At 37.4% G+C, this 18,947-nt stretch overlaps 2 protein-coding genes across 2 annotated transcripts; both read left to right on the forward strand.

Moving 5' to 3' along the window:
• Positions 1 to 1,890: 1,890 nt before the first annotated feature.
• Positions 1,891 to 3,188, forward strand: LOC110761990 (glucan endo-1,3-beta-glucosidase). Its single transcript, XM_021964586.2, has 2 exons — positions 1,891 to 2,047; positions 2,227 to 3,188. Exons 1-2 carry the CDS (start codon positions 1,990 to 1,992, stop codon positions 2,904 to 2,906), a joined length of 738 nt encoding a protein of 245 aa, XP_021820278.2. The 5' UTR covers positions 1,891 to 1,989; the 3' UTR covers positions 2,907 to 3,188.
• Positions 3,189 to 10,918: 7,730 nt separating this feature from the next.
• LOC110762019 (glucan endo-1,3-beta-glucosidase-like) lies at positions 10,919 to 12,212 on the forward strand. The gene is made up of 2 exons (XM_021964617.2): positions 10,919 to 11,133; positions 11,315 to 12,212. The coding sequence occupies exons 1-2, from the start codon at positions 11,076 to 11,078 to the stop codon at positions 11,992 to 11,994; spliced, it is 738 nt and encodes a 245-aa protein (XP_021820309.1). The 5' UTR covers positions 10,919 to 11,075; the 3' UTR covers positions 11,995 to 12,212.
• The last annotated feature ends 6,735 nt before the right edge of the window (positions 12,213 to 18,947 follow it).

Below are 18,947 nucleotides of genomic sequence, written 5' to 3' on the forward strand. Positions count from 1 at the left end.
CATATCCTGTGCTGTAAATTCTACCTCTGTTTGTTCGTGGCAGCTTCTTCTTGGGTTGTCCTTGGCCAACTACTAAAACGAAGGACATATATATCTTCATACAAAAAATTAATTTGGGAGTTTTGAAGTAATAACTTGGTTTTGTTTGTTTTTTTATTAACAGAAAGAAGGATGCAAACTCGGAAACCACTTTAGTTGAAATATACTTTTGGAATGTAGAAGTATAAGGCATTTAAGTGATTTATTTAGTTCTTCTGATCTGACTTAGGGCACTTAATTAGGATTAAGTAGTTTTTTTTTTTTTTGATTTAAATAGTATTTGGCTGAACCCAATTGGGGACCAAGGCCTTTCCAGACTCCCCTCATAGTTGACCTTGGCTTCACCGTCTACCCATACAGACGTGAGCGGAGTCTGGAAAGGCTTTTGACTGAAAAATGATCATCATAGGATAAATGTTCAAATGGTTACTTAGTTTTTTTAGATGATACAAAACATATAAGGCCATATAACTAAAGAGCAAAAAGTTAGGCCCGCACTAAGCCCATATTACGAAAGCCCAGGCTCATCAAATTCGGAGCAAAGCAAACTAAGACATTCCGATGATGAAGACCCTAAGTCATGCATGGACTTGCACCTGGGCGGCTTGACTTAAATTGCTGAGAACCGCAAGTCATGCATGAAAAGATGCATTGATCGAAAGGCTAGGCGTTTCTTTTTCTCTCCTGGCTATAGAGGCAAAAGCATATGCATGTTGGGCATTCTATAATTATAATTTCTTGGATTTGTTAGGCTTATTTGTGATTCTTGCTTATTAGAAGCGGATTTACTGTTTTGCTCGTTTTCTTAATGAAGTCCTACCCTTTTGATAAATTAAAAAAAAAGAAAAAAAAAGAGAACAACCGTGTTGTACATGGAAATTAGACTTCAATTTCGAATTGTCTATTCAAACGTAAATTGAACTGTTCCAAAGACTTCAAATAATAATATTGTTCATATGATATTGAAAAGGACAGGAAAATTCCACTTCAATAATCATTATTTCAAACCTAACACGTGGACAACCCATATTGGGTGACGTGGAGCACGTGTGGCCGTTGGACCCAACACATGAAGCCTTGCTCTGATACCATGTTAATCAATATCAAATGAAGAACTATGAAAAACAACTTCTAGAGAGAGAGAATGAGATATCAGAAATAGAGAGAGAGATGGTAGAGAAAATAAGCTTTCTTTCTTAATGAATCAGTAATTCAGAATACACTACTATACGTAACCATCTTAACTAACTAACCATCACAACCTCTAATCATATGCCAAGTGTCACAATCCTATCATACTCTAACAGCTTCTTCTCCTAGAGTGGCACTTTCTACATTGGCGAAGGATGTGAATGTTGATCTTTCATAAAAAACGATTTGACAGAAAACAAGAAATAAACAAATACATAGAATTGAAAAAAAATAAATCTTCATACAAAAGCAAATGAAGTAATTTGATTTTGTTTGTTTTTTTTATTCACAGAAAGAAGGATGCAAACTCAGAACCTCTTAAGTTGAAAAAAGTGCCGATCCTGGACAAGAGCAGTCAGTGCGACTGCTCTGGGTCCATTATCCAGGAGGCCCAAATTTTTTTAATTTTTAATTTTATAAAGAGGTATATTGTATTTATTATATATTCTTTTAATATATTTTTTTTAAAGTAACATGGTGTGTATCAACTCTTTTAAGCTCTAATTGATTGGAAATTTGGAAGTTTTAAGTTTTAAGATTACATGACATGACATATGTCACATTTGAAGATTACATGACATGCGATAAGTTACGTACTCAAATTCCCCCAAAAAAATATCGTAAGACTAGTCGTCTTGTGACTTGTCATCGCAGGAACCATGAGTCCTGCAAAAGAACAAAACGTTAGGCCCGCACCAAGGCTATATAACTAAAGCCCAAGCTCATCAAATTCGAAGCAAAGCAAGCTAAGACATTGCGATGATGAAGACCCTAGTAGTAGTCCTCAGCCTCAGCTTAACCATCCTTTCCTTCGGAGGTAAACAAGCTTCTTATTTTCTTTAAGTTTTTCATTTGGCCAAACGATAGAAATACTCATTGATATTTTCTTAAAGTCGAAGCTTCTTTTTTTCTTTAATTTGAATTTAATATTTGTTCACAATAAGTGTGGTTTGTGATTACTGCATCAAATTAAGTGTGGTTTATTTTGCATGGCAGGTGCACATGCAGCGACAATTTCTTTCAAAAACAATTGCCCCTACATGGTCTGGCCAGGAACCCTAACCTCCGATCAAAAACCTCAATTATCAACCACAGGGTTCGAGTTAGCATCCCAAGCTAGCTTCCAGCTAGACACTCCGGTGCCGTGGAACGGTCGCTTCTGGGCCCGAACTGGATGCTCCACGGATGCCTCTGGAAAGTTCGTCTGCGCCACCGCAGACTGTGCCTCTGGTCAGGTCATGTGCAACGGTAACGGTGCCATTCCACCGGCAACTTTAGCGGAATTCAATATTCCAGCAGGCGGAGGACAAGATTTCTACGACGTTAGCCTTGTTGATGGCTTCAACTTGCCCATGTCTGTTACTCCACAAGGCGGTACCGGCGACTGCAAGACGGCTAGTTGCCCGGCGAACGTGAACGCAGTTTGTCCGAGTGAGCTGCAAAAGAAAGGGTCTGATGGGAGCGTGGTTGCCTGCTTGAGCGCATGTGTTAAATTCGGTACGCCACAGTACTGTTGCACTCCGCCTCAAAACACTCCAGAGACATGCCCACCGACAAACTACTCTGAGATATTCCATAACGCATGCCCCGACGCTTACAGCTATGCTTATGATGACAAAAGGGGTACATTTACATGCAATGGTGGACCTAACTACGCCATTACTTTCTGCCCATGATGAGCATACATATATATGAACTATAGAAAGGACAAGATCTTTAATAAAGATAGGACTCTCGACATGTAATGTGTCGATAATTAGTCCAGCTCTATATTAAACGTTTGATCTTTAATAAAGGTAAGACTCTCGGCATGTAATTGGTAACGTGTCGATTATTGTAGTCTGACTATGTATCAAGCATTTGATCTTCAATAAAGATAGAATTGTCCACATGTAATTGATAATGTGTCGATATCGATATTATTATCATCAATAATAAAAATATTGATATGTTAACGATATACTTTTGCCAACTTCAATAAAATATCTATGTGAATATCGATAGTCCGGTATTTAATTAAAGATAAATTAACGTCATGCACAAAGAATTTTTGGAAGATATATTGCACAGAGAATTTGTGTGAAATATATATTACCCCTCTTTCTTTATGTTACAATAACAGAAAATTACGAATGATTTTATGTGAACGAATGGTGTCCACATGATGCAATGAGGTTCAGTAGAAAATGATAAGTACAATAACATGTCAAAATGGATAAAAAAACATTAATTTCAAATAAATCTACATTTTAAATTGCATGTCATGTCATGTAATCTTCAAATGTGAATAAAAAAATTTGATCTCCATAAAATTATTGAGAATAAATGGCAATTAATGCATTGAAAAAGCCATGCCCATGAAAATGGACATCCATATCTTAATGGAAAAAGCTTGGCTCCTTAAAATTGAGGAGGAACTCCTTACCATAAATGTTGTTTTGACACGTGTCAAAACCCCATTCGTTTTAAGTAGGATCCCCTCCATAATTTTAAGTAGTCAAGCCATATCTTTGAGGGTATCTCTATCTCTATGATGCTCATCATGTACTATGAACAAACAAACAAACTATTGAGCTTGCGCTTATACAAGAGATATACTTGGATTTTTTGGACTAATAATTACGTTAATTTCTTCAAAGGTTTTCCTTATACTTTTCCGCAACATTGTAGTAGCTATATAGGGCTGGCCTTGCACATAATAGTAGTAGCTAGGTTTGGTTGGCAGCTTCTATAGGGCTGGCCTTGCACAGCTATGCTCAATTATTTTGTCTACCGACATGTTAACCTACTTCCTTTGCTAGTAGGGTATGGCTCAATTGGTTGAGCTCTTCCACCTCCGCTCGTGTGGGCTGAGGTTCGAAATTCTGAGGCACCCAATGATTATTTGTATAAATCCCACTTCCCCAAATGCTCATACTAAAAAAAAACCTAAATGACAGCAATCATAGCCAAAGTGGTGGTCATGAAGTGATACTTCTGGACTTGGACCTGGGCGGCTTGGCTTAATTGCTGAGTACCGCAAGTCATGCATGAAAAGATGCATTGATCGAAAGGCTAGGCGTTTCTTTTTCTCTCTTGGCTAGAGGACAAAAGCATATGCATGTTGGGCATTCTACAATTATAATTTCTTGGATTTGTTAGGCTTATTAGTATTCAAATATCAAAACAAGAGGGCAACCGTTTGTGTGAGGCTTCTTTAATGACATGTTAGTGTTAGAAATGTGCCCTAAGAGCCAATACATTTGATGTAATCTCCTGAGAATACATTTCGTATATGATATATAAAGGGCAAACTTAATTTGTTATCTTTTACATCGTGTAAAGAAACAAATGTCCAGGGTATGCTAAATAAGAGATAAAGTAATCTAAAGAAGATTAGATTCGGGAGACCTTTAATCTCTAACTGTAGCATCCCAAAATGTTCCTAATCATAGGTTATCAAATGGACATTGATAAACCGTCAAGATTAGCACATATTATGTATGCTCAATTGGGAGGATGGTTAGTCTCAAACCATTTGTGTAGTTGACACTAATACAAGTATGTGGGTGCTCATTAGTGAATGAGTACACTGAACGCGATCAACCGTAGTTCTCGTATGGAGTATTTATCTATATGTCAAACGAGAACTCATAGTTGCAATAATGCAAATTAGTCCTTAGACCTGAGGCATCATGGTTGTCTTGTGATGCGTTATTGATCTTTGATAGCTCTTAAAGGCAAGCTGTAAAAGATTTGTCTTAAGTGTTGTTGGGATCTCTTAATTCATCATAGGGGCATGTGAATGTACAATAAGGAATCTCTACTTTCGATAAAGAAGGAGAATGTTTCAAGATGTGATTCAGTAAATCTTTGGCCAAAGTATTTTGAGCTTGATTTAGAAAGTTGTTCTTAATCACGTTCTTTTGAATCACATGAGGTTATAAATCATATTAGGGGTTTGACATAATCAATCCGTACCCTAATAATATGATTTGAAACATTGTATAAGAGAAGGACCGTATTGCATTGCAATTCCAACTGAATAGGTTCTTCATCTATTCTGGTTAGCTTGGGTAGCCTTGATATATTGCTAGATGTCACTCTTGGCTTGTGGAAGTCCTAGGATTGATTGTGATCGATCCAAATAAAGGAAGAATTAAAAAGGGGTTTTAATTCCAGTTGGTTAGAAAGAGTTCTAATATTTTCCCACTGCCTTGCTAATTAGAACCTAATGGATCGCACACCTTAAATGGTTAACTTTGAGTAATACAAATGAGAATGAGGAAATCAATTTGATTGATTTGATGTGGATGATTTACTACGTGTAAAAACGTATTTGGGCTAAGTAATAGTTAACGGAAAGCCCAAATGGTTGGGTATCAAGCCCAAGGGCTTAAGACACCTAATTATAATGGTTTAAGTGTCATAAGGCCCAATTTTGGAATCCCAATGGGGTTTGGCCGAAAATGCTTAAGTGAATGTGTATGGGAATTGTTTCCATAAGCTCATTAACACACAAACACAATCCAACATCAACCAAATGGGTTTGGAAGATCAAAGAGAGAAAAAAGAGAGTTTTCAAGAGTGAAACACTTTCATCTTTCAAAGTGGTTTAGATTGAAACCAATCTTGAGAATCTTGCACTAGCATCCAAGTATTCTCAAGATACTTATTCTCATCTCAAGGTTCCATTGGTGTGGAGACTTAGAGGCCATATACTTTTGTGGCTCACATGGAGGAGAAAGATCAAGGAGCAAAGATCAAAGATCAAAGAGGAGATCAACAAAGAGGAAATCATCAAGAGAAGACCAAACACAAATTGGTTCATATAATTGCTTCAAGGGTAATTAGATCTTATCCTTTCTCTTGAATTTTCATTTATGAAAAACATATCAATGTTCATGGCTTAAGATACTTGGAAGAAGTTTTGTTTTTGAATTTAAACAACCACTATAGACTTCCGCTGCGATTAATTTGATTAAATGCATGTTTAATATTCAAATGAACTTTGGAAAAATATTTTGAAAATCCTACAATTGGTATTAGAGCCATAGGTCATGAACTTGATATGTTTTTGGGGTCACTACTACAAAAATTGAAATAGACGACGGGGAAACGCCGTCGTCTTTTTCTTTTTCAAACCGTCGTTAAATCGACAGTCGTCTTTTTGAAAGTCAAACTACGACGGTAATTCACCGTCGTCTATTATATGTAAAAACGACGGTTTTTAAAAGAACCGTCATCTATTACATGTAAAGACGACACTTTTTCTGAAAAAATTGTCGTTATTGAATGTAAAGACGACACTTTTTTTTATAGAACCGTCGTCTATTAAATATAAAGACGACACTTTTTCTGAAAAAACCGTCGTCTATTTAATGTAAAGACGACACTTTTTCTGAAAAAACCGTCGTCTATTTAAATGTAAAGACGACACTTTTTATGAAAAAACCGTCGTCTATTTAATGTAAAGACGACACTTTTTATGAAAAAACCGTCGTCTATTTAAATGTAAAGACGACACTTTTTCTGAAAAAACCGTCGTCTATTTAAATGTAAAGATGACACTTTTTCTGAAAAAACCGTCGTTTATTATATCCAAAGACGTCTATTAAATCTAAAAAAGACGGTTTTGTTCCAAAAAATCGCCGTTTATTATCTGTAAAAATGATGTACTAATTTCATTTTAGATATCCTAAAAAATTATTTCTTTCATAAAACTTGAAGATTCAATTGTAATTACATTGTTTACCAATCTTGATTCCTACTATATCCATACAAAATACCATATTTATAACATTATAACCTATAATTACAAAATACCATATCCAAAGCATTAACCTATGGTTGTTGTATCTTCCACAATTTGTACTTGTTCTCTACATTCAGCTGTCATCTTGGAGTAGTGTTCTAAGTCATCTTGGTCAAATGGATCTTATATTCTTCTAAGTTGTCATCTTGGCCTTTGAGCTACACTTGATATAAGCTGCAGCACCTATTTGCCATGTCATCTTACCTGAGCAATCAAAAACCACAATAAGATTACATTATCTTGCTGTCATTTTAACTAACAAAAAATATGCATAAGCTTATGCAGGAAAAGTTCATTTGTAACACAATACAGAAGAACATTTTGACTAACTTAGAGTTTCTTTTGTGACGTGGATGGCGAGCTCACCAAGAAGGCGCGATGGAGATCTGTCATCGAACCTCAAGCGACATCGAAGACCAAATCTGATGTTCTAGGATTTTCCCATCTCGCAAGGTCTCTAGATCTGTTTTCAAGGTCATCTTAACTAACAAAAAATATGCATCATCTATACAAGCATAAGCTTATGCAGGAAAAGTTCATTTGTAACACAATACAGAAGAACATTTTGACTAACTTAGAGTTGCTTCTGTGACGTGGATGGCGAGAGCTCACCAAGAAGGCGTGATGGAGATCTGTCATCGAACCTCAGGCGACATCGAAGACCAGATCTGATGTTCTAGGATTTTCCCATCTCACAAGGTCTCTAGATATGTTTTCAAGGACATCGTCGTCGTTGACTGTGAATATGGCGTCGATGGCGGCTAGTGATGACTGATGCGAAGAACGATGGCGTTGATAGCGTCGCTGCGTCGATGGCGTTGACGGCGTCGCTGCTTCGATGGCGTCGATGGCTGGTAGGTACGTATGAGGAGTAGAAAGGTGAGAGATGGAGTGTTTCAGATAGCTCAGGAGGGTTTCAAGAAGAGAGGAGCTCAGGAGGTTTCAAGGAGGGAGAGATAAAGTTTTCAGAGACGGGGGAAAATCTGAAAATTTGTCGAGCTCGAATTCACTTAAGTGGCCTTTTTTTAGCGTGTTTTAAAAGACGACGCTTGTTAATGAGAGATAAGGTTTTCAAAGACAGGGGAAAATTTGAAAATTTGTCGAGCGCGAATTCACTTAAGCGGCCTTTTTTTAGCGTGTTTTAAAAGACGGCGCTTTTTATAAAAAAATCGTCATCTTTACATATAATAGACGACCCTTTTCATAAAAAACCGTCGTCTTTACATAATCCGTCATTCGTTTGTTTTAAAATTAAGTCGTTTATTATGATTTACAACGTCTTTAATTTCTTAATGCCGACGTGGTTTGTGGGTTTTATTAATAATATTTTATTCTATTTAATTCGAAATATTCATAATAAATTTAAAATAAATCCAAAAAATGCAACGTCAACTCCTATGAAGTCATTGAGATATTTTCTTCCCCCTTAAGCTTTAAAAAATTAAGTTTGAGTTATACAAATTTAAAATTACCACCAAAAAGAAAAATGTTTTCATGAGTCACAACATCACTTATACTTTAATGGTTTAGGGTTTAGGGTTTAGGGGGATAAAGGTTTATTTTTGGGGTTTAGGGTTTATGGTTAATATATATTAGGCCGTAAAACCATAATCCCTTTTCTAAAATTATTTAAACATATATATATAATTTAGGGTTTATATTTTATGGTTTAGGGTTTAGGGTTTAGGGTTTAGGGTATAGATGTAATAAGCGTCATGTTTATTTATATTGTTAACGACGGTTTTTTTGTTTTCCGTCGATGATTATCGAAGAGCGCATTTCTAAACCATGATTTCTTTAAAATGACGTTGTACACACATAACAACGTCATAGTTTTTTAAAAAGCGACGTAAAAGGTTTTTCAAACCGTCGTCTTTACATATAATAGACAACCCTTTTTATTAAAAAACCGTCGTCTTTACTTCATAATAGACGACCCTTTTTATAAAAAATCGTCGTCTTTACATATAATAGACGACCCTTTTTTATAAAAAAAACCATCATCTTTACATATAATAGACAACCCTTTTTATAAAAAAAACCGTCGTCTTTACATATAATAGACGACCATTTTTATAAAAAAACCGTCGTCTTTACATATAATAGACGACCCTTTTTATAAAAAACCGTCGTCTTTACTTATAATAGACGACCCTTTTTATAAAAAACCGTCGTCTTTACATAAAAATTTAGCCCTCCAAAATATTAATTTTTTAAAGAATAGTGCAGGGCTAAATTTTTCCATCTCCAGCCATGCAGGGTTATATTTTAGGATCCTTCATATTTTATTATATATATCCAGCTATGACATCATCTTACTTTATTGTTGGCTTTTAAAAAGCAAATGCATGGGCCCACAAAAATTTGGCCTAGACTAAAGGTGGGCTATATGTGGCCTGGTTGGAGGGCTAAAGGGCCAAATGTGGCCCTCCAAATTTGTCCAAAATTTTATTTAGCCCATGGCTGGAGATGGGTTTTGCATTATTTTAGGGCTATATTTGGGATATAGCCCATGGCTGGAGATGGCCTTATAACTAAAGAGCAAAAAGTTAGGCCCGCACTAAGCCCATATTACGAAAGCCCAAGCTCATCAAATTCGGAGCAATGCAAACTAAGACATTCCGATGATGAAGACCCTAAGTCATGCATGGACTTGGACCTGGGCGGCTTGACTTAATTGCTGAGAACCGCAAGTCATGCATGAAAAGATGCATTGATCGAAAGGCTAGGCGTTTCTTTTTCTCTTCTGGCTAGAGGCAAAAGCATGTTGGGCATTCTATAATTATAATTTCTTGGATTTGTTAGGCTTATTAGTATTCCAATATCAAAACAAGAGGGCAACTGTTTGTGTTAGGCTCTTTTGGGAGTTTTTGAAGGCAAGGTTTTAACGAGGCCTCATTATGGCTCCTCCGCCGTTTGTGATTCTTGCTTTATTAGAAGCTGATGTACTGTTTTGCTCGTTTTCTTAATGAAGTCCTACCCGTTTGATAAATTATAAAATAAAAAATAAAAAAGAAGAAGAAAATAACCGTGTTGTACACGGAAATTAGACTTCAATTTCGAATTGTCTATTCAAACGTAAATTGAACTGATATAAAGACTTCAAATAATACTATTTTGTTCACATGATATTGAAAAGGACAGGAAAATTTCACTTCAATAATCATTATTTTATAATGCCCCTTTCCAATGAAAGACTAGAAACCTAAATGATTACAAGAGTCTTAGCAATGGTGTTAAAGCTGTGTCAGTTTTAAGCAAAGCTTTATAAGCAAAATTTCCAATTGGACTCTTTTAACCTTTACCCTCCAAGAAAAAGAACTTGAAATGTAATAGGTTATACATTTATTTTTTATTGATGTCTTCTTTTGAGTGAGATAATTATAGGTTTATTACAAAATTATCAAGATTTTAAGAACCATGTTGAATTTTATTAATCAATGTATTACTCTTTATTACAAAGTAGAAACTTTATGTTCAATCAGAAATCTGATTATTTTTCTGTTGGTTAATGATTCCAGTTGACAGATGAACTAAACAGGGTGGATGAAAAGCTGAAAGCAACTGAAGCCCTTCTGGAAAGCAATTCCTTTGCTTTTCTGCCTCGTCATTTCTGCATGCAATTACTTTAATTTGTACAAATAGTCATTTTGTTTTCATTGTCTCAAGTTGCATCCTTAACCCAAAAAGAAGTGGACCTAGTTATTATCAATTAACATGTAGACCAGATACCTCGTCAGCCCAAAAAGAAAACATGAATTGCATAGACCACATATAATGCTTTTGAGTAGTTGCAAGAAAACGGGATATGTGTGCGCTCGCGCTCGTGACGTTGTTCTGAGATGGTTTATTTTGCCTTAAGAAGACGTTCTTTGTAATGTGAAGCTTACAATGATCTTGACCAAAAAATGTTCAAAGACTAGTTGTCTTCTGACTTGTCATCGCAGCAACCATAGTCCTGCAAAAGAACAAAAACTCAGGCCCGCACCAAGCCTATATAACTAAAGCCCAAGCTCATCAAATTCGAAGCAAAGCAAGCTAAGACATTGCGATGATGAAGACCATAGTAGTAGTCCTCAGCCTCAGCTTAACCATCCTTTCCTTCGGAGGTAAACAAGCTTCTTATTTTCTTTTAAGTTTTTCATTTTGGCCAAACGATAGAAATACTCATTGATCTTTTCTTAAAGTCGAAGCTTCTTTTTTTCTTTAATTTTAATTTAATATTTGGTCACAATTAGTGTGGTTTGTGATTACTGCATCAAATTAAGTGTGGTTTACTTTGCATGGCAGGTGCACATGCAGTGAAAATTTCTTTCAAAAACCATTGCCCCTACACGGTCTGGCCAGCAACCCTAACCTCCGATGGAAAACCTCAATTATCAACCACAGGGTTCAAGTTAGCATCCCATGGTAACTTCCACCTAGACACTCCGGTGCCATGGAACGGCCGCTTCTGGGCCCGAACTGGATGCTCCACGGACGCCTCTGGAAAGTTCGTCTGCACCACCGCAGACTGTGGCTCTGGTCAGGTCACGTGCAACGGTAAAGGTGGCATTCCGCCGGCAACTTTAGCGGAATTCAATATTCCAGCAGGCCGAGGACAAGATTTCTACGACGTTAGTCTTGTTGATGGCTTCAACTTGCCCATGTCTGTGACTCCACACGGCGGTACCGGCACCTGCAAGACGGGTAGTTGCCCGGCGAACGTGAAAGCAGTTTGTCCGAGTGAGCTGCAAAAGAAAGGGTCCGATGGGAGCGTGGTTGCCTGCTTGAGCGCATGTGTTAAATTCGGTACGCCACAGTACTGTTGCACTCCGCCTCATGAAACTAAAGAGAAATGCCCGCCGACACATTACTCCCAGATATTCCATAACGCATGCCCCAACGCTTACAGCTACGCTTATGATGACAACAAGGGTTTATTTACGTGCAATGGTGGACCTAACTACGACATTACTTTCTGCCCATGATGAACATACATATATATGAATGAACTATAGAAAGTACAAGATCTCTAATAAAGATAGGACTCTCGACATGTAATGTGTCGATAATTAGTCCGGCTCTATATTAAACGTTTGATCTTTAATAAAGGTAAGACTCTCAACATGTAATAAAGGTAAGACTATATTATAGTCTGGCTATGTATCAAGCATTTGATCTTAAATAAAGAAAGAATTTGATCTTAGACATGTAATGTGAAAAAATGATGTCCACATGATGCAATGAGGTTAAGTAGCAAATGATAAGTACAATAACATGTCAAAATGGATAAAATCATCAACTTCAAACGAATCTACATTTTTTTTTGTCAACATTTTAAACTTGAATGTGATTCAAAAATTTGATTTCCATAAAATTATTGAAAATAAATTGAAATTAATGCATTTAAAAAGCCATGCCTGGGAAAATGGATGTTTTGGTCCATATCTTAATGGAAAAATCTTGGTTCCTTCAAATTGAGGAGGAGCTTCTCCTTACCATAAATGTGGTTTTGACACGATGTCAATTTTTTAAATATTTTATTTTTGGTTGTTGAAAATTTGTCAATGTTGCTAGAATTTAACAAGTGTCAAAACCCTATTGGTTTTAAGAAGAATCTCCTCCTTAATTCGAATGAGCCAAGCCATGCTCTTTGAGGGTGTCTCTATGGTGCTCATCATGTACTACGAACAAACAATGAATATTTGAAGGCACCCAATGAATATTTGTATAAATCCCTCTCCTCCAAATGCTTGTACTGAAGAAAAAAAAAAAAAAAAAAAAAAAAAAAAAAAAAAAAACCTAGTTCCTTCAAATCTTTTAGTTGAGGGACAATTTATACCTCAAGCTTAACTCTTAATACTACTTTCTGTGTAATCCATCTAGAAAAGTTGACGAGTGTATTACAAAAATATTTTGCAACAAAGAGGTTCGAACCCCACACCTCCACTAGAGCAAACGACCTTCATATGTAATCTTTCCATAAATGTTATATATAATTAGTTACTCCGAATAATTAATATTATAAAAAAATGTGAGACCATGCAAGTGGACATGATGCATGCACTACATCTGCGCCGAAACCAATGTGTTATGAAAATATAAAAATCAAGGTATGAAAATTACCACTGAATATTGGGAGTAGAATTGTATTTAGCTTTTGCGGTTTTTACACTGACAAAATTTTCTTCCTCTGATAGAACTCTTCTAAGATAGAGCTCTCACACTCTCAAATTTCTCACACACACTCTCTCTCTTTAATTTCTCTCATAATCGGGTTGTGTATTTTACAACTGAAGGAGAAGCCTATTTATAGGCAATTTGAATGGCCTCCCGTGTATACATCTTCAAAGTCTTGTGCCAACACTTTCATTGAACTTTTGACTATCATTCTCTTATTTTCTTTGTGTGGGCTCCACCACATTCTTTACAACACAATGTTCTTTTTCTTTCTTTTGTATTTTTTTATTCTTTTTCTTCTCCTCATATCTCACCTCTCCCAACGCCTTCATTTTATATTTTTCTCCCATCTTCTTCTTCATTCCGTCGCTTTCCATCTCTCCATATTTCCATCTCTCTTTTTTATTTCTTTTTCCTTCTTCTCTGCCTCTTTCTTTCTTTTCTTCCTCCTCCTACCTCTTTCACTCTCTGCAATTGTTTCCTCTTCTCCCATATCTCTCTCTTTTTTCTATTTTTTTTTCCCATGCTCTCTCTTCTTTCTATTGTTTTCCATCGCTCTCTCTTCTCTTCCTTTCTTCTCCTTCTTCTTCCTGCTGTCTTTGTCTTCTTCTTTTTATCTTCGGTGAAATGGTTCAAAGTGAACTGAATGTGCTGAAGTGCTGTCACTGCAAAACTTGCAAGCACAAACATCACCCTCTCTCTCCAATTGGGCAGACATGAAACAAGGAGAGGAAACCAAGTCCAGAAAACAAGGATTCCCAATATGTTCAAACCTCTATATGGGATGCTTCTCTTCGAGAATAATAACAAGAAGGTCTGTATAAACAAGTTAACCCTTCCAACAATCATCATCGGATAATATGTAAAATGTTGGTGGCTGACTAAAAATCTAGCCACATGATCAAAGGTTAGCTCTCTTCCATAAAAGATTGATGTTATTGAATGAATGAATTTTGTGGACATTGCAAAGACTGGCATGTGTTGAAGATTGGGATCATAATCAAGGTTGTTATAGGCAATATGGTGGGCATTATGAGTCCATTTGCTTCTTCTTCTTCGTCTCTCCCCTGTCTCAATCTCTCCCTCTCTCTCTCTCTCTCTCTCTCTCTCTCTCTCTCTCTCTCTCTCTCTCTCTTCGGCCTAAACCCGAAACCGAACCAAACCAAACCAAACCATAAACTTCGGTTAACCGAAATGGTCGATTTCACTGGTTATGATTCGGTGTACAGTTTCCAAAATAACTAACCCGAAGCCTTCGGTTCGATGTCCGGGTTGAGCTCAAAACTGAACCAACCTAGACCGAGCTCAGGCCTACTACGAACAAACAAACTATTTTGAGAGATATACTTGTATTTTATGGACTAATAATTACGTTAATTTCTTCACCAGTTATCCTTATACTTTCCGCGACATTATACTCACACTGAATGTTAAAAGTTCAATGGCTAGTTAGAAGGAGAGGACAAGAGTCGAATAGAGTGAAGCAAGTCAATAATGCTTTGTGTGCCCTACATATAAATGTCTCAAAAATTTCCACACACAGGCCTCTGTCAAGGATCATACGCCATCTATATTGACATCATTAACATCATTTAATTCTCAAGTCATGCATATATAGTAGTAGCTAGGTTTGGTTGGCAGCTTCTATAGGGCTGGCCTTGCTCAGCTATGCTCAATTATTTTGTCTACCGACATGTTAGTGTACTTCCTTTGTGTTTACCCATTTTGATATAGTTCCTGTGGTGGTAGGGTGAAGTTCCCTATTGACTTGAAAACATCAACTTTCTTTTGTGTGCGAGTGTGCCACTGTTAACAGTTAAAAAACCCTAACAGACTATGAAATGTTAATAACTTGCGCCCCAAGCTAATCATATAAAAGGAATTATTCACATTAGGATTTTGACAATCGGATTCCATGATATAATAATGTGAATAAGGAGTATTGACATAAGAGAAGGATTCAATTGCACGGTTATTCCAATTTGCGTAGGTTCTTTCACAATGTCTCATTTAGCTCGGATAACCGTGACTTGCTGCTAGGTGACAACCATGGTTTGTGGATGTCCTAAAAGGTTTCAAATAACGTTTATTAATATGAAGAATTTAATTCGCATATCATCTCTGAGGAGTTGAGTCAACCCACTACCTTGCTAAAGGGAACCTACGGATCTGTACACTCAAAGAATGTGATTAGAGGTACAAATGAGGAGAAATGAAATGAGGAGCCACAAGTCAATGGTTAATAATCAAATGTCAAAGTCAATTGTCAAAAGTCGACATGTTGACCTGAGCAATTGACCAAAGTCAAATAGTTTGACCGGGTGAATTAAGTAAGATTATAATTATAATTGAATAGTTAAATTATAATTAAAAGATTAATTGTGTAATTAATATTGATATATAGAAATATTGGATTGGGCTTTTAAATATGATTTAAAAGGAAAGGGACAAAATAGCCCAAAAAGCTATTAGGCCCAAGGGATAAGTGGCATAAGATGACATGACCCTTGGACCAAATGGAGGCCCAAATACCCGCCCAATTGTCTTTTGTGTTGTCCTATATAAGCTAAGTGTTGGAGAAAACCTAGCTAGGGTTTTTGGTTTCCTACTTTGGTTGATGAGTGAACATCTTTGTATCTCATTTTTCATAAACCAAAAATTGGTCCAATCAAGAAGTAGACTAGCATCCATACTTCTTGATTGCCTTCTCTTCATCTCTAGGAGCATTTGGTGTGGTGAGGTAGAAGACTCCAATCTTGGAGCCTTAAGGTGAAGGAGTCAAAATCAAGAGAAAGAAAAGGCCTTTCCAACAAAGGTGTTCATTCTTGAGAAATCAAGAAAATGTCATCAAGGGTAAAGATCTATTCCCTTTTTCCATTTTCTATTTGTGTTCAAAGTGATTAGGCTAAGATACTTGGTTTAAAATGAAAAAGGTTTAACTCAACTAGTATAAACAAAATGAATCCGCCATTTAGAATGTTTTTGTTGTATAGGTTGTGGCTAAAGTTCATTTTCTAAGCATTAGATGCATGTTTCCTTCAAGCTAGTGGCTAGTGGTGCGGGGAACGGGTGCATCAGTGAAGTTTTCAGCCGATCCTAGCTAGGGGGGTGTTTAGTACAAGTATTTTTTTAGTACAAGAGATTGGGAGATTGGGATTACACAAATATTCATTGGTTGCTTGGGGGTTTCGAACCTTTGCCCAAAAATATTTTTTTCACAATTTAAATTTTTTTTTAAAGCGAAAAATTGAATGGTAAAAAGTAAAACAATGAACAAGGGAAAAATGGACAAAATCCAAGAGGGCATGTAGAGTGACTAAGGCCCGCTTGTAGCTATTTTGTTTTCATTTTTTTTTATTCTTTTGGTTAGAGATAGAGGGGAAATATATGGTATTAAAGAGAGATGAAGAAGGTGTGAGAATGTGAAGGTAAATAGTCCCACATTGGAAAATTGAGAAACCTTGCAAAGGCTTGAAAATTCGCCACATGTGCGGGGACGTCTGAGAATGTGAAGGTAAATAGTCACACATTGGAAAGTTAAGAAACCTTGCAAGGGCTTATAAGGAGTTGGGCTACTCCCTCCATTGCCAATTGGTTTTGGGGTGGAACCTTAACTTCCTTCATGGTATCAGAGTGGGTTAGCCCACGTGTGAAAGCCCAACGGCCACACGTGCTCCACGTCACCCAATATGTGTTGTCCACATGTTAGGCTCTTGAAAATTCACCACAGGTGTCGGGGCGTGTGAGAATGTGAAGGTAAATAGTCCCACATTGGAAAATTGAGAAACCTTGCGAGGACTTATAAGGAGTTGGGCTACTCCCCCCATTGCCAATTGGTTTTGGGGTGAAACCTCAACTTCCTTCATGATATCAGAGCGGGTTAGCCCACTTGTGAAAGCCCAACGGCCACACGTGCTCCACGTCACCCAATATGTGTTGTCCACATGTTAGGCTCTTGAAAATTCACCACAGGTGTCGGGGCGTGTGAGAATGTGAAGGTAAATAGTCCCACATTGGAAAATTGAGAAACCTTGCAAGGACTTATAAGGAGTTGGGCTACTGCCCCCATTGCCAATTGGTTTTGGGGTGAAACCTCAACTTCCTTCATGATATCAGAGCGGGTTAGCCCACTTGTGAAAGCCCAACGGCCACACGTGCTCCTTGTCACCCCATATGTGTTGTCCACGTGTTAGGCTTGAAAATTCGTCACACGTGCCGAAGCGTGTAAGAATGTGAAGGTAAATAGTCCCACATTGGAAAATTGAGAAACCTTGCAAGCGCTTATAAGGAGTTGGGCTACTCCCCCCATTGTCAATTGGTTTTGGGGTGGAACTGTTGAAGTGAGTCTCCTAATTAATCAAGGAGATTTATTTCCTTGATTAATTAAGGGATTTACTTTCCTATTTTATATAATTGATAAATCTTTGTATAATTAGGAGATACTTTCCTAATTCTTTCCTGTATCTAATTCCTTGTATAGCACTCTTGTAAACTCTTTATATATACCTCCTTATGGAGAAGAATAAAGAATCTGAACATATTGAAAACCCGTATTCATATTTTAGCATGGTATCAGAGCAATCGATCCTAAGTTGTCTCTAAATCCTTGTATCGAATTTCTCGAAACCCGAATCCCTCGTATCGAATTCCTTGAAACACGAACCCGTATCCTCGTATCCTGAATCCCGAAACCCTGAATCCTGAATCCTGAATCCTGAAACCCTGAATCCTGAAACTCTGAATCCTGAATCCTGAATCCCGACACCCTGAATCCTGAAACTCTGAATCCTGAATCCTGAATCCCGAAACCCTAAACACAACCCCGAATCCCTAAACTCAAACCCCGAAACCCTAAATATTTTTCCTCGTATTCTTCAATCATTCCGCTGCAATGAATATCATCTCTTCCTCCGCAATTGCCACCACTGGTTCCCCCGGTTATGTTTTGCATAGTTCTTCAAAGACACACACATGGGTCATTGACACCGGAGCCACTGATCACATGACCTTTGATCCCGGACAAATTTACTCTCATACACCGTCTTCTCAATCATTGGTGTCTAATGTCAATGGTACCCCCTCCCCGGTAATTGGGGAGGGTTCCCTCTCTCTCTCTCTCTGACTCCCTCACTTTGGATTCTGTGTTGATTGTTCCATCCTTACATCATAATCTCTTGTCTGTTGCCCAAATTACTACGGCTTTGAATTGTACTGTAACTTTTTGGCCTACTCATTGTGTTTTTCAGGACATTCTCAGCAGCAAGACGATTGGTTGTGGTACTAGGAGGGGCAAACTCTACTATCTGGACTTGGCTTCTGACAGTGAAGCCAGCCTCAGTTAAGCTTACAAAATTGGGGGTGCGAGTGTTGAGAGGCACACTTCCAAAGTATGGTTATGGCATCGCCGTCTTGGACATGCTTCGTTTGGATATTTACAGAAGCTATTTCCTTCCTTATTTTCAAAGTTAGATATTTCCAGTTTTCAGTGTGACATCTGTGAACTGGCCAAGAGCCATCGTGTTCCTTTTCCTTTACGCTCAGCTAAAAGTCTGGTTCCTTTTTCTCTTGTTCATTCTGATGTTTGGGGCCCGGCTAGAATTCCCACTCCAGGGGGCGCTCGATGGTTTGTCACGTTTATCGATGATTGCACACGTATGACCTGGGTTTCCCTTCTCCAAACAAAAGGGGAAGTCAGTTCCAAATTTCAACAGTTCTATCACATGGTAGAGACTCAATTTCATACTCGAATTCAGATTCTTCG

This window comes from Prunus avium, chromosome 7 (assembly GCF_965620075.1).
Source record: "Prunus avium chromosome 7, drPruAviu1.hap1.1, whole genome shotgun sequence".
In the NCBI taxonomy this organism is placed as follows: Eukaryota; Viridiplantae; Streptophyta; class Magnoliopsida; order Rosales; family Rosaceae; genus Prunus; species Prunus avium.